This window comes from Ptiloglossa arizonensis, chromosome 8 (genome assembly GCF_051014685.1).
Source record: "Ptiloglossa arizonensis isolate GNS036 chromosome 8, iyPtiAriz1_principal, whole genome shotgun sequence".
Taxonomy (NCBI): domain Eukaryota; kingdom Metazoa; phylum Arthropoda; class Insecta; order Hymenoptera; family Colletidae; genus Ptiloglossa; species Ptiloglossa arizonensis.
Genome location: NC_135055.1, coordinates 20,871,113 through 20,884,539, shown reverse-complemented (window position 1 = coordinate 20,884,539; position 13,427 = coordinate 20,871,113). Strand labels below are relative to the sequence as shown.

Below are 13,427 nucleotides of genomic sequence, written 5' to 3'. Positions count from 1 at the left end.
TATAAGTCACTGTATCGGAAAGAAATCGATAACCAACTGAAAAATTTGAACGCATCATTGATACCAACGTAACAATATATACGGGGATAAAAAATGTTCGAAACAAAATTGTAACAGAGATTGAACAAATTACAATTTTCAATATATGCATGATTTATTGATATATCGTTATAATATTATTAAGTTTATAGAAACAAATCTGCGCTTCTTCTGTATATTTTCGAAAATAATTTATATCAACCCTCTGATCCCTGTACGTTTGAAATTAAAAGTGACCACGGTGTATGCAACGTAACAATTACTGTTCTTGTTGCCCGTGACGCACATGTTTTTTTTTTTTATAGATTTTTCATGAACTTGATCGAAATGGTTTGTTAGAAAAATAAATTTAATAAATAGAATATTATATATGGGCAAATATATGTATATGCACTCTTCGTAATCAAAAGGTTAATTATATTTACATGTAAAGTTGTATCATAGGACACCATGGAAATCCTTCACTTTCAGTCAATTAGTTCTAAATAAATGCTATTACATATGTATATGGTTCGTGTTAAGTACTTGTATGTGTGATTCTTTCACTGCGGAGTTGCGTCATTGTTACTTTGAAAAATATTCTATTAATTTTTCATTTCTTTGCAACAAACTCGGTGGATGTAGAAAATATATCAAATTTACAAAATAAATATTATGGAAAGTTGAATAAATTTAAGTAACTAATTTACAAATATTCGTCATATTTTCTAAAATACTGGATAATAAAAAATAATTGTAAAATATATGTAAAATAAATTATTTAAGCTATTATAGAATTAATAAAAGTAATCTCGACTAAAAGGTGTGCGTATCGAAAATAAATTGTTAACTGTATACGGACGATAATCGTTAACATGTATTGGCGACCGGTAAATAAGAAAAGTAGTAAAAATATTAAATCTTGCGTTTCATAGGCCTACATCTTTACATTAACCTTTTCTCGTTATAATCAACTTCCTATGGTATAACGATACGATAATGTTTTTGATATTAGACAATATTATGTACAGTGCGATTCAACCAAGAAATAAAATTAAATTAGAGATTCTTGTAAGTATCTAATAAAAATGAAACGCTAACCTTGTTAAAAATCGAGTTCCGTTTTACAACACCAACTGGATAATATACTTCCACTAAAATCTGTTCCATTGTCAACAGTCTTGTGCGTGTACCAATTTTTATACCAGGTAACTAAGACTACTTTCCATTATAGACTGGATGCCTCTACGTTAGGAATGTTAAGAAGTCCAGCATTTTTCCAATAATAAATAGGAGGTCCAACGGTAAAACAATACTTCATAGATAACGGTTCATTGTTCTCAACATAATACATTAAGTAGAAATTGCACATTTCGTCTGCCTTAGTCGCACCTATGTACGTCCAATTATCGCGCGTACTATGCATAGTACAACGAGCCGCTATTTGATCGCCTTGCCTAGCTGGAACCTCATTATGTATAGGATAAAACATTTGAGGAGTCATAGGGTCCTGTTTGCCCAGTTCTATCCACGTATAATCTGGTTTTATCAAATATCCAGAAACAACTTTTCCAAGCGAATGCGTATGCGTTCGATACGCAATAGGATGGATAACCTTGTTTTCTTTTATCGTGCAGGCTGTTTCCATATATGTAGTACTCTTAGGAGGTATAGTACCCGAAGTTCCCAACAAAAGAACACCAGCCAACTTATTTAATGGACGTAACGTGTAATGAAGAAATACACCAGAATCGTCTGTTCTACCATCTTTAAACCGATCAATATGCACATAATGAACTTGTAAAACTAAATACTTAATCGGAGAATCCCCGCCAACCTTAAAACCCACTCCTTTTGGCAAAATCAACGTTGGCGCGTCTCTTGCCCAAGCATATAATATCTATAGGTAACATTAATATGACTAATTAATAACAATCAATACTTTTGGTTAACTATTTCATATCATTTCTCGTTCTACTATTTAATATACCTGTGATTCTTCCGCGCAAGGAACCATAGTTTCGTCGTTCTCATTCATACGATGTCCCATTTCTCCGCAATCCCAAACAAGCTTTGAACTACCTGGTTTGCCACAACCATATAAAAGTATATGATGAGTAGTTGCCATTGTAGCATTTGGTTCAAAACCTGTCACGTAGTAATTTTGGGAAGGATCTACTTTTACGGGGGTACATAAATATAGTTCTTCCTATAAATTGAATATAGCGTGTTTACATTATTATGCATCTACATAGAAAAAACACATAATAATAGAAATAAAACATTAACATCAACACTATGTAAACTTTAAACTTACTTTATATAAATCATTTTTAAAAGAAATTTGTCATATTTACCTTGTTTGGTGTAACATTTGGCATAAGTAACGAATATTTTTTGACGCTATTACATTCTATAGACTTGAATAAAATCGCAAGTAAAATGTAATTAACAAACGTGCTTTTTCCATTCATTTTTTCTATAAATTTTTACACAGTTTTATGAATACGTGCATGGAAACTCATATGAATACGTCAAATGCTTCGGATCGATATTATTTAGTCCCACGTAGGTACACTATGGTTGAAATAGCTCCAATATAGTCCAAGTGGCGCCATCTACGGTAAATCGCCCAAGTTTGTCGAGAAATAATTTCTCTTTGCATCGCTAGATGTCGCTACGAAGACTACATTCACACATCGGCACGTTTAAAACACTCTTTTGCCTAAGTAAATAAGAAATAATACGCTAAGAATGACTCAATTCGTGTTATAGAAGATCTTCCAATTGAGAAATTCCACAATTTTTTAAGGTATTGCAAAAACTGTGAAGGCGAACAGTTTTAGTGAATGTTTGAACCTCTACACGTTTGTTAATAAACATTTCGTACTTCAATTTCTTGTTGCGTACGCAAAAAAGCGTTTTAAACCTGTCAAACTGTGAATACAGTCTTCGTGGCGCCATCTAGCGATAAAAACGAAAATTATTTCTCGACAAACTTGGATGAATTGCCATGGATGGCGCCACATGGACAATTGCAAAGTATGAATATAGTTCTTGTGGCGACATCTAATGACGTAAAGAAAAATTATTTCTCGACAAACTTGGACGGATTCCCACGGATGGCGCCACATGGACAATATGTAAAATAAAATTAATTCATTAAGGGATTTTTTCAAACTATTGTTAATAATCTTCTAAACATTGTCTAAACTGCATTATTACTCGGTCAAATGTAATTTTTATATTACGTTTAGTAACATAAAATAATTTCTAAAGGTATTATAGAAATTCTTTCCCTGCTTTTCTTTATGCGATCTTAAATTACGAGTCAATGAAAAAGATATGAAATTTTTTTTAAAAGTTATAAGGTTTAAGCTTTAATCTGCTCCTTGTTATAAATGATTCCGATAAGTATTAACACAGTTGTGGCACTTACTAAGCGTTAATAAACGGCAATCCTACTTGTGCTGTGAAACAATAATGGTAATGTTGCACATCTGGTAAGAGAGAAGACATTATACATTTTCTAACATTGCCAATTTCGGAGATTGAATTGTATACGGTTTCTAAAGTCAACACTTATAAACGCGGGGTGCGCTACAAAATTACGCATTTTTCATTTAGTCAGTAATACGATTTATGCAATACTAACTTCCACGTGATAAAATGTCCATTTGACACTTCTTCGTCCGTGTTACACTCGCTGGAAACGGAACAGGAACATTCAATCGAGGAAAGATCGAGGAGCGTCAATTTTGGTGTCAAATGCGTGTGCGTTTTGCGTATATTTCTTTTTCCACTGCAATTAGTAGCGACGATACAGAACCTTCAAGTAAAGCGAAAACAGAGATTAACATTTAAGAATAGTTAATAGATTAATCGCATCATCGTACGAATCCGTGCTATCGCGTTAATCGCATCTAGAAAGTAAAAAAAAGATCGGAAAAATGCCTTTTCGCAAAATATAGATTATTTGTCGGTAATCCCCTGAGTGAAGGGGGTGGCGAACGCTTTTCAATTCAACGAAAAAAACGCTTCTCCGTTTGTTTGGCCGGTACTGGAGGGCCCTACTCGTTTCTTCCGAGCATCGGTTCGCCTCGGCAGGCAGGTACGATTCGCGCAGAAGCGGCACGGCGATAGACTTTTAAGGCAATCGTTGCGGGTAGCGTTAACTCGTGTCTTTCTAGGAAACTGTCTTATTCGCGGAGTGGTTCCCGGTTGCGAGACCGAGCCGGAGAATCGAGCAATATTTACATCGTGATATTCAATCTCCCCCGAAGGAGAGTCCAAGTCCCCTTTTATGCGTTGCTCTTCCTGTAGGGCCCTTTCGATCGGTAACCGAAAGATTTGGGTAAGAAAGAAAGATCGAGAAAGAGATTAACGATCAACGGGGAACAAGACAACGAAAAGATCGATCGATAAGTCAGCGAGGCGGGATCGAGGACACGCCGCCGCGTCTTATCGAGCCGTGATTCGCAAGTACGCATACACCGCCACGAATTATCTTTCTTTTCGAGGACGAAACGTTTCTCTCGCGCGCGCATATGTGTGTTACAGCTGGTAAACACCTAGTCCTATGGATAACATAAAATTACAATTACATTAATAATAAATCGTTATCGCTATTCTCCGTCGGTAAAGAAACTTATCAACGAGAGAAAGAGAGAGAAGAAAGAAAAAAAACAATTGAATCGATACCGTCGTAGCGGGGTCCGTCGATTACGGTTCTCTTGGCGTCGGTGCGACGACGCCCTCCCGTGAAACCCACGCCGGTTCCAAATAATTTCTCTTTGGATCGCGCCTCGCGTCCATTCATAATTCAATGATTCTATGCATTTTTTACAAAATAGTTCGATAATAATGTTAAGCTCTTTCACACTCGATTAGTAGGGACGCGCCCGTGGTGGGGCCTCGTTTCGAAATCGAATTCGCGCTACGTTCGAAACGAGAACCAACAACGGCGGGTGGTTGTCTCCCCCGAGGCGTCCTCGTGATTTCGAATTGTTATATTACGTATACGTATACGTGTCTGTATACGTAAGTATTAGATTATCCTAAGCGTTGCGTCGATGGGGATCACGCGCGGAGGGTTGCCGATCCCAACGTCGACGTTTGGCCTTTCGTTCGTGCGACTATACGATGATGTCCGGCGACTATAATCGGAATGGTGCTCGTTGGTCGATCGGTGTTGGTCTTCCTTTCCGTTGCGTGGTCGGTGTCGTTGATACGGACGTGTCCGATGCGCCGGATGGCTTCCTCGAGAGTTTCAATGATGGTGGTAGCGGCGTGCTCGATCCGCTGGACGGTGTCCTCGTTCTATGGAAGCATTTCAATCGATATCAGATTTCGTACCGGTGACTGGGTAGCGTTGTTTTGTTAATCGCGGTAGCTTCGAACGATCGTTCACGCAGAAATTACGCAGCCTGGTCGGCCCGGTGCGTTTTCGAGTATAAATGCGAACGAAAACTGGGTATCGGTGTAGTACTTGACCGGAGGAGAAATAAATTTGGTTTCTCGAGTGATTCCCTCGAATGATCAATTCAGTAGGAAGAAAAAATCACCCACGAGCTACCTCGAGGACCAAATTTGTTCACCTCCGCTAACCGTTGCGTCGGTTAGCGACCGATTTTGACCCGTGTACTCGCATACTGGTCGGTAACTCGGTAACTCGGGCACCCGATTAAAAAAAAACCCGATCGAGTAGCATCGGGCCCCGTCCATTCGGGTCCTTTGGATTACGGTTTCGCGCGATCACCAACGACAAGCGAAAAAAACAACCACAGTAGGTAAACCGAATCGGACCGAAACGATGATTACCTATCTTGTTTAACGGCCGAGGAGGTGTTAGTCGCTGAATTTGTACACACCGAGCTGCTCCTAATGTTACAAAACAGACACGACATTTAATTATTAACGTATCCCGAAGCGGTGCGTGGTTAATGGTCGTTAATGGACCGAAGCTGCGAACTAAAGTGAAGCTCAACACGGAACGTGGAAGAGGGACGCTTCGACGAGGTTCGCCGTTTGACAATACGAAGTCGTTTTTTCTTTTTAATTATTCTTTCGTAATCTATGCAGATATTTGTGTTTATCCCGAGTATTTAGAACAATATCGTACAGTCAAGAGACTAAACGGAGTCGGTCGAAGCGTCGCGCTTACCAAACGAGTAAACGAAACGGTAAAATAAAAAGTAAGGTTCACCGTTCGTCGGGAATCGTTTCGAAAAAGCAGAAAAGGACAGAACGAAAAGTATACGAGTGCAGCATGCGTTACAGGGGCACACAGTGCGGAGAAATAGAGAGATAGAGAGAGAGAAAAGTAAGCTAACGTGTGTTAACAGCAGAGGAAACAGTTCGGCCATACCCGGTAGAATCGGTAGAAACCGTCGAGTCGTTGCTTTGCGTAGAATGAGTGGATATATTGCTGGTCGTCGATTGCGGGGATTTAATATCCGTGCCGATGTACACGGGAATCCTCGAGCGGCTAAACCATCACCATCGAATCATCAGTTTAACATCAACGTGTGGGGTATTCGTGCACACCGTTTCGTCGTGATTACCCTAATAATAATTCGTTCGCGCGCGATTACCGCGGGGACCACCACCGTAACAAAACAAGCTTGCGTGTAACTACACCGAGCGGCCAACGTAACCGGGAAACCAAAAAGAGAAAAAGAAAAAAACCACGAGGTACGAAACACAAGGGCAAAAGTAAATCTAACAAAGAAAACCAATATCGAATCGCCTCCACCACTGCTGCGAGCATTGCACACGCCGGATGAGAGATGTATGAATTTGGAAAAAAGTGATCGACCTCGAGTCGATCAGTCACCCGGACAACCATGGTTGCAATCGTTCCAAACAGAGCACCACAGACCGTGTATACAGAGAGATTAAGCAACGGTCGATACGCCGGTGTGCCAGCGACCATCGACTTCGGTAATCGTTAATTTAGGTTTACCTGATCGGTGTGCCGACACCAGTCAGGGTTGGAATGCTCGAAGCTCTATGGATTGTGCCAAACCTAAAAAAATGTTATTAACCAGATTTATGTTAATCGTCGTTAAATCGACACGTGAGAACCGAGTGTGCGTTAATAATGCGTGGACCTTGAACGTTCTAAATCGCGTCGATTGATTACTCGCACGGATCGTTTTCCTCGAATACAACAGAGGGAGAGGGGGAACAACGAAAGAGAAACAAGATTTAACGGGGTAGAAAAATGCCGGGAGTATCGAATAAACAACGATGGAACAACGATTGCAACAACGTCGATCAACGTTCGTTCCTAGATCACGAAGGGGTAGGAGTGGGGACGCGAGATGCGAATACGTAACGGTACGCACGGTCGTCGTTAATCTCTACAACGAAGTACGATGCGAGAAAATCACCATAATCATCATCATCATCATCATCATCAATATTTAGATACGACAAGATGCGAGTTAGTCGTTCTTAAGTAATTTCCAGTTCATCCGTTTTCGTTTCTTCGGGTTTGCAAGTGAACACACGAGGGCAAACGATGCGTAGCTACGAACCTCGCTGGAACACCACTGGCTGGACTAACTAGACCGGTGGGCGTTCGTGGTCGTGAACTCGAGCCGTTTACAGGCGTTCCAAGCCTCTTGCCCGAGACGCTGTTGTGTCTGCTGGATGTCGGTGTGTTCCCCGTGGTGCTCACGGTCGTTCTGCGCGGTATACGGCTCAGATTGGTCGAGTCGTCTGAAAACAACCAACGTGTAAACAAAAGTGTGCTCGTTCGACGCTCGGTGAATTGTTTACAAACGGAGCTTCGTCACAGATTTCGACATTCTGTCGGGGAAAATGTACTCCTCGAACGTTTCGATACAAATTCTCGCTTTCGAGCCAATAACAACCAACGATTATTATGTTTCTCTTTGAACTTTGGTTCCGATGGAAGCGCCCCTGGCGACAAACAACCGGATACTCGCACGAGTTACAACATCGTGCACGTCAGGTTGCCTATTATCAGGAACGCGTGTTGTTATTTCGTTATATTTGAGTACTTCGACGAATATGGAAATCGGTGAAGAGATCCAAAGTTTAAATTATTATCCATATTGCGTCCTACATTGCTACTGAGCTCAATCGAGAGCTACGCGTTAACCCTTTACGGTCAGAGTTGCTACAAAGTCGTCGATCGACGAATCGATAACTTTTCGCGTACAATAAACAGAACAGTATTTCTTCTACTATCGATCAGTATTCGTTTCTAGCATCCCTAACCGCAGAGGAAATAGAATTTAAAGCAAAAGAGATCCATTCTGTGGGTCTCCTACCGGTGCTGTCGAGCGATTGAGTGGAACCGTAACGACTCGGTGGTTTGCTACCCTGTCTGGATGCAGGTCTGCTTCCGGGTCTGCTGGTAGGTCTGGACGCTGGTCTCGATGTCGGTCTACTCGATGGACGACTACCGCCTGAAACAAGAGTCGTGTTAACGATTTGGTAAACGAAGAGGACCACGATGATGTAGATTTGTTTCGTTTCAACGAAAAGAAGTGCTCGTATGCGACGTTCCAGAGCACAAGCATGACGAAATAATGCACACTCACCTGGCGTGATCGCGCTTCTGTAAGGCGTGATGGTCTTCCTGGCGGAGCCAATCTTGAACGAGCTCTCGTTGTCGCTCAGGCTGTCCGGGGTCCCTGCGCTCAAAGATGAGCGCGATGCTCGCGTCTGTCCCATAGGGACGCTTCGAGCGCTGCGTTCCCTCACCTACGCGACAGAAATCTCAGCTCGAGTGAACGAAACGGTGGCGATCGGGAGCGGAAAGATGCGTGTAGAGACAGATATAGGCGAACAAACAGATATAGACAAACAGCAAGAGTTCATCGACTGGTCGACGCGCGAATCGGGCGCGTCGATGCTGTTAGTTACAGCGGATACGCGCCGAAATCGCGCGGCAGAAGGAAACGGAAGGTGTGTCTGATGCTCGACGAGGAGCACGAAGAAAACACCGGTTGATTGAAAGAAGAGGGCGGTTCGGTTCCTTCCTTGAGCCGCGCGATCGTGTCAGCGGTACCGCGCAAGAAGACGGCGGTTTCGCGATGGTGCTCGGTCGTTCGTTTACAACCTTTCAACGCCACCGATGCGAATCGGAAACCGATCGATTCGTCGATCGAAGGAAAACGGTAGAGTCCGAGTGAAAGAAAGAAAAAAAGAAAGAAAAAAAAAAAAAAAGAAAGAAAAATGAAAACAAGACCCGTGGTCGAAGAGAGCGGAAGAGATTTGTACGTCTAAAAAAAAAAAAGAAAGATCCATGCAAACTTACCAGAGGAAGTTGGGAGAGATAGAGTAGCTTATGGTGATTCGAAGTATCTCCGATCAACGCCACTATGCACGCACCAATACAGCAATACAGGAGATCGTTATGCACAATATCGATACAGTAGTAACACCGTATCCGCGTCACGCGAGAATCACGGTTACGTCGCGCGAGAGGATGGACAATAAACGCTCGTCTAGACGCGTTACGGAACGCTCGACACCCTGGAGAACCGATCGATCGATCTTCGAGACCCCCGATCGTCGCATTTCTCGCTCACTCGAGGGTACCGATCGTTCCACCAAACCTTTTGCTACGAGAGTCCCGCGGTTCGTTCTACGGAGGAGGGGAGATCGTTCAGAGGCATCCAACTGAAAATCAGGCTCGACGGACTCGTGGATATCGAACAAAAGAATAACCCGGGAGCTACTTGGCGGGTCTCGGTGGGATTATTCCGCGACGAACGAGGAAACGTTAGGGTCGACGTGGCATGAAAGAAACATGCGCTTGTTCGATCGTACGATCGGTGCGCAACACGTAACATCGTTGTGCGCCGAGGAGGTGAACGAATCGTGTTCCTCGTCGACGCGCTCGTACTTTGGAAACATTGCGCGCCGATACGAAGCCACGTTCCCACGTTAAAACAATTCCAAGTTTGCGAACGTTCGCTGGGAACGGTTCACGGTCGAGACGAGTTGCAACGAAGCGTGGAAACTTGCAAATTTCGCGCTCGTGAGCTATCCGATCTTGTGCTCCACTGTGTCCAGTGTCGCACACGTGGGATAGTGGCAGGCACGATGGACACCTAACGACGCGAATGCACCTAAACCGTGAGAACATGGTCGCCAGTCGTCGAGCTACGGGATCTACCAGTTTTCTACCGCATGCATGATTCTTCGATGAAAGCTATGCCATATGTCGATGAGGGCGTCTGGTTCGCGGACGCGCGTATTACAATGCGAGAATCGTGACGCATACGAGCGGCGGGGATGCTGAGGGCAACGGCAGCGACAGCAGCAGCGCAAACTTAAAAAAAAAACAAAAATGTGGTACAGCTCGACCGAGCGAGAACCCGGTCCGAGAGCGCACGCGCTCCATGAGGGAATGGGTAGCGGGCCGGAGAGTTTCCCTGGACCCAGTGGTGGTGGGTGGTGGGGGGCCGAGCGGGACGATCTTTCCCGAGTCGGAGTGCTCGGTTCGACTCGCGAGCAATCGGCGCGGCCCACGATCGCGGGTCGTTCGTGAGAAACGACGGGTGGGGAGAGCCAGCGGTTCGCGCGTGCGCGTTCCGGGACCTCGTTCTCGTTCGAGCGAGCTGTACACGGGATCGTAGGATCGCGAGATCGATACGACGGGTCGGTCGTCGAGAGTAACGAGCAACGAGGCGTCCCGTTCCATCGGTCGCCATACGATGCCGCGGAACGTAAGCGCACTCGCAGAGGCAGAAACCCAAAAATAAAATAGAACAGGAAGTCGAAAATTAAAAACAATACGGAGACAAAACTAAGAGAAAGAAGGAAAGAAAGAAAAAAAAAAAGAAAAGAAAGAACGAGAACAGAAAACGGTGAGAAACAGAGTACACGAAAGAAAAACAAATATAGATTATCGGGTACACCGTGTGTCACACCAACGACAGCAGAAATCAGAGAATAGAGTTCTTATTTACCCAATGATAAGAGGGGGCGTGCATGTGGAGGGGATACGAGCACGGGAGGTCCTCCTTTTGCCTCAAACTCTCAAATATCGGCGTCAGCTGGCTCATAAACTCCTCCGCTACACCACAAACGAAAAGTTTAGGAATGTACCACCGGTCGTACCTGGCGTACCGTTTCTACTCCCGGTTTGTCCGTCGTTCGAACGGAACCCTGGAAGCCTCGACCGATCGACGCGATTCTAGGTGCACCCTCGGGCGTATACTTGGCTAACTCGATCTCTCGGTCGAAGCCTCCGTGTTTCGCGGACGGAGACGGTCGGCCGTGAAGATCTCGAGCGTGTCGAGGTCGCTCGAACCGACGATGTCGGTTCACGAAGTACGGAAACGAGAGAGAGAGAGAGAGAGAGAGAGATAATAGTAAGAGAGGTAGATATAGATAGACAGACAGAGAGAGAGAAAAATAGAGAGAAAGAGAGAGAGAGAGAGTCTCGTGAAATCGCATCTCCTGAGGTGAGGTACTATATTCCCTCGGCGAGGCGCCGTAGGGCTCGATTCACGGCACGATCTTGATATACCGATTCGAAGACGCATATCAGCGTGGTTGGGGGTTGGGGGTGAGGGACTTGGGGGGAAAACAGGGGCTGAAAACTGAAAGGGAGCTTCGTGGGGGGTGTTTTTGGAACCGAGTCGGAGAGAAGGGGTGACTGAAGCGACTACCTCGAGGTGCGTGGGCGGTCTAGGGTAGCTCTAGGTGCGACGACTGCTACCGTCTCTCTAAGCTGACATGCTCGCATGCGGAGGATAAGAAAATAAACGTCGAGCGGCCTGCTGTCCTCTCAAGGCGGCTAGGTAGTACTTACCCCAATATGCGCGGGCGGATACGATCAAGAGACATCGACCATCGGCTAGGCAAGATCAAAGAGAAAGAGGACCGGGGGCAAGCCAAGACCAGTCGAGACGACTAGTCGTGTGGTGTAACGTTCCGTGGGACGTTGAAGATTCGACATCGAACCGAGGAACCTCCGAGAAACCATCCTCTGATAAACTTGACGTTTCCTCTTTACTCGAGATCGAACGAATACATTTTCAGGAGCACTCGTCTGCTTCGCGGTGACCGAGATCGTCGATTCGAACGAGTGGAAGATTCTCATCGTATCGAGTTCCATCGTTTTCGATTCCATTTACAGAGATACCTTTCTTCGGTGTACGGACTCTGTGCAACGGAGATACGAGATGACAACTCGTCGATCGGTACGATTCCGAACCATCGAAGACGAATCGTACTCCCGAAATGACACTTCACTCGATCCGGAGCGCGATCGTTCCCAGCGGAGCATCGATCGGGTTTCAGGCTGAACGGATCAACGAACGATCCAGCGATCCAATTTTTTTTTGTTTCTTTTTTTTTGCATCGTGTCTCGTGTCTCTCCCACGATCGGGGAGGGGCGAATAGAACGCGCGAGATAGAGAGATAGAGAGATAGAGAGAGAGAGTATGTGCAAGAGAGATAAACGAGAGTAGACAATGTCCCTGGATGGATCGTGATCGCGTACGTTCAGAGCTCGCGAAACAAGAATACGTTTCGGATCGAGGGTTTCGGGCACCTCGTGGACCACGTTCACGATCCATCGAACGGGACGAGAGAATGGTGACGTTACCTTGGTGATCGGTCCGGCATTCGCGGATGAGATTTGCGTACGCTGCAACGTCGAGGTCGGGCTCGGCTTCGATCTGAACGCCGTCATTGTCTGGCTGACGCCGTCCGCCAATATGAATTGCTCTCGCAGCTCGATATTCGTTCTTCCCTTGGCTACAGTGGTGTGTTGCGTGCACGCAAGTTAGAAGGAAGCCGTTACAGGACATATATGCCGGGATTTATGGGGGGCGAAGAGTACAGATATTTTTTACAGACAGAGAAACAGAGAGAATGTGAAACAGAGAGAGAGAGAGAGAGAGAGAGAGAGAGATAACAGAGCACAGAAATAAGGGGAAAATGAAAATACGATATACAGAGAGCGGATAATTAACGGGCAGCCGACAGGTAGATTGTTTTTTTTTTTTTGGTTTGTTTGTTTTTAAAGGCATTGAGAATATGTAAAAATCAGAGCGAAATCGATGACAGAGAGTAGTAAGTGAAGCGACGTGGTACGGTTAGAGAATATGTATATTTGCAGCCGCGTTTTCGACAATCATGCGCAACGAATCGTACGTCGATTCGGATTTAACGAGATTTGACGCGAATGCGCAGAAAGAAAGTAGAGGAGTCGAAAGACAGAGAGTATCAGGGATAACAGCAACAGTAACGGCGAAGAGTAATAGTAGCAGCGATAGTAGCGATAGTTGTTAGAGCGATGGCAGCGGCGTACACGGTATGTTTGTGTGCGAGTGTACGGTGAAAAACAAAGAGAAAAAAAAATACAGTGTATTATAGAACGTATGTTCGGGTAAGAGTTGCAGGGTTCGAAT

At 44.6% G+C, this 13,427-nt stretch overlaps 2 protein-coding genes across 34 annotated transcripts in view; both read right to left on the bottom strand.

The window, feature by feature from the left end:
* Positions 1 to 135: 135 nt before the first annotated feature.
* Positions 136 to 3,059, bottom strand: Phm (Peptidylglycine-alpha-hydroxylating monooxygenase). The gene is made up of 3 exons (XM_076317983.1): positions 2,376 to 3,059; positions 2,009 to 2,227; positions 136 to 1,918 (listed from the first exon to the last, which is right to left on the bottom strand). The coding sequence occupies exons 1-3, from the start codon at positions 2,490 to 2,492 to the stop codon at positions 1,247 to 1,249; spliced, it is 1,008 nt and encodes a 335-aa protein (XP_076174098.1). The 5' UTR covers positions 2,493 to 3,059; the 3' UTR covers positions 136 to 1,246.
* A 728-nt stretch (positions 3,060 to 3,787) lies between these two features.
* Positions 3,788 to 13,427, bottom strand: part of Shot (dystonin-like protein short stop) — an 80,288-nt gene continuing 70,648 nt past the window's right edge. For 17 of the 33 annotated variants that reach the window (XM_076317510.1, XM_076317513.1, XM_076317522.1 and 14 more), the window contains 8 exons: positions 12,620 to 12,771; positions 8,595 to 8,757; positions 8,322 to 8,459; positions 7,560 to 7,743; positions 6,983 to 7,045; positions 6,386 to 6,505; positions 5,839 to 5,898; positions 3,788 to 5,337 (listed from right to left, as the gene is read on the bottom strand). In XM_076317510.1, the coding sequence (XP_076173625.1) occupies positions 5,175 to 5,337; positions 5,839 to 5,898; positions 6,386 to 6,505; positions 6,983 to 7,045; positions 7,560 to 7,743; positions 8,322 to 8,459; positions 8,595 to 8,757; positions 12,620 to 12,771 (1,043 nt within the window). In that variant the 3' untranslated portion in view covers positions 3,788 to 5,174. Of the gene's footprint in view, positions 5,338 to 5,838; positions 5,899 to 6,350; positions 6,506 to 6,982; positions 7,046 to 7,559; positions 7,744 to 8,321; positions 8,460 to 8,594; positions 8,758 to 8,784; positions 9,376 to 10,973; positions 11,081 to 12,619; positions 12,772 to 13,427 lie in introns of those variants that run through there. The other 16 variants (XM_076317529.1, XM_076317530.1, XM_076317540.1 and 13 more) reach the window with 12 other exon arrangements.

Bases quoted from the DNA above. Each gene is read 5' to 3' on its own strand.
- Phm (XM_076317983.1), bottom strand. From the start codon at position 2,492: ATGAATGGAAAAAGCACGTTTGTTAATTACATTTTACTTGCGATTTTA. The intron at 2,228-2,375 runs GTAAATATGACA...TTCAATTTATAG, and splicing joins CAAATGTTACACCAAACAAG to GAAGAACTATATTTATGTAC. The intron at 1,919-2,008 runs GTATATTAAATA...TGTTACCTATAG, and splicing joins CTTGCGCGGAAGAATCACAG to ATATTATATGCTTGGGCAAG.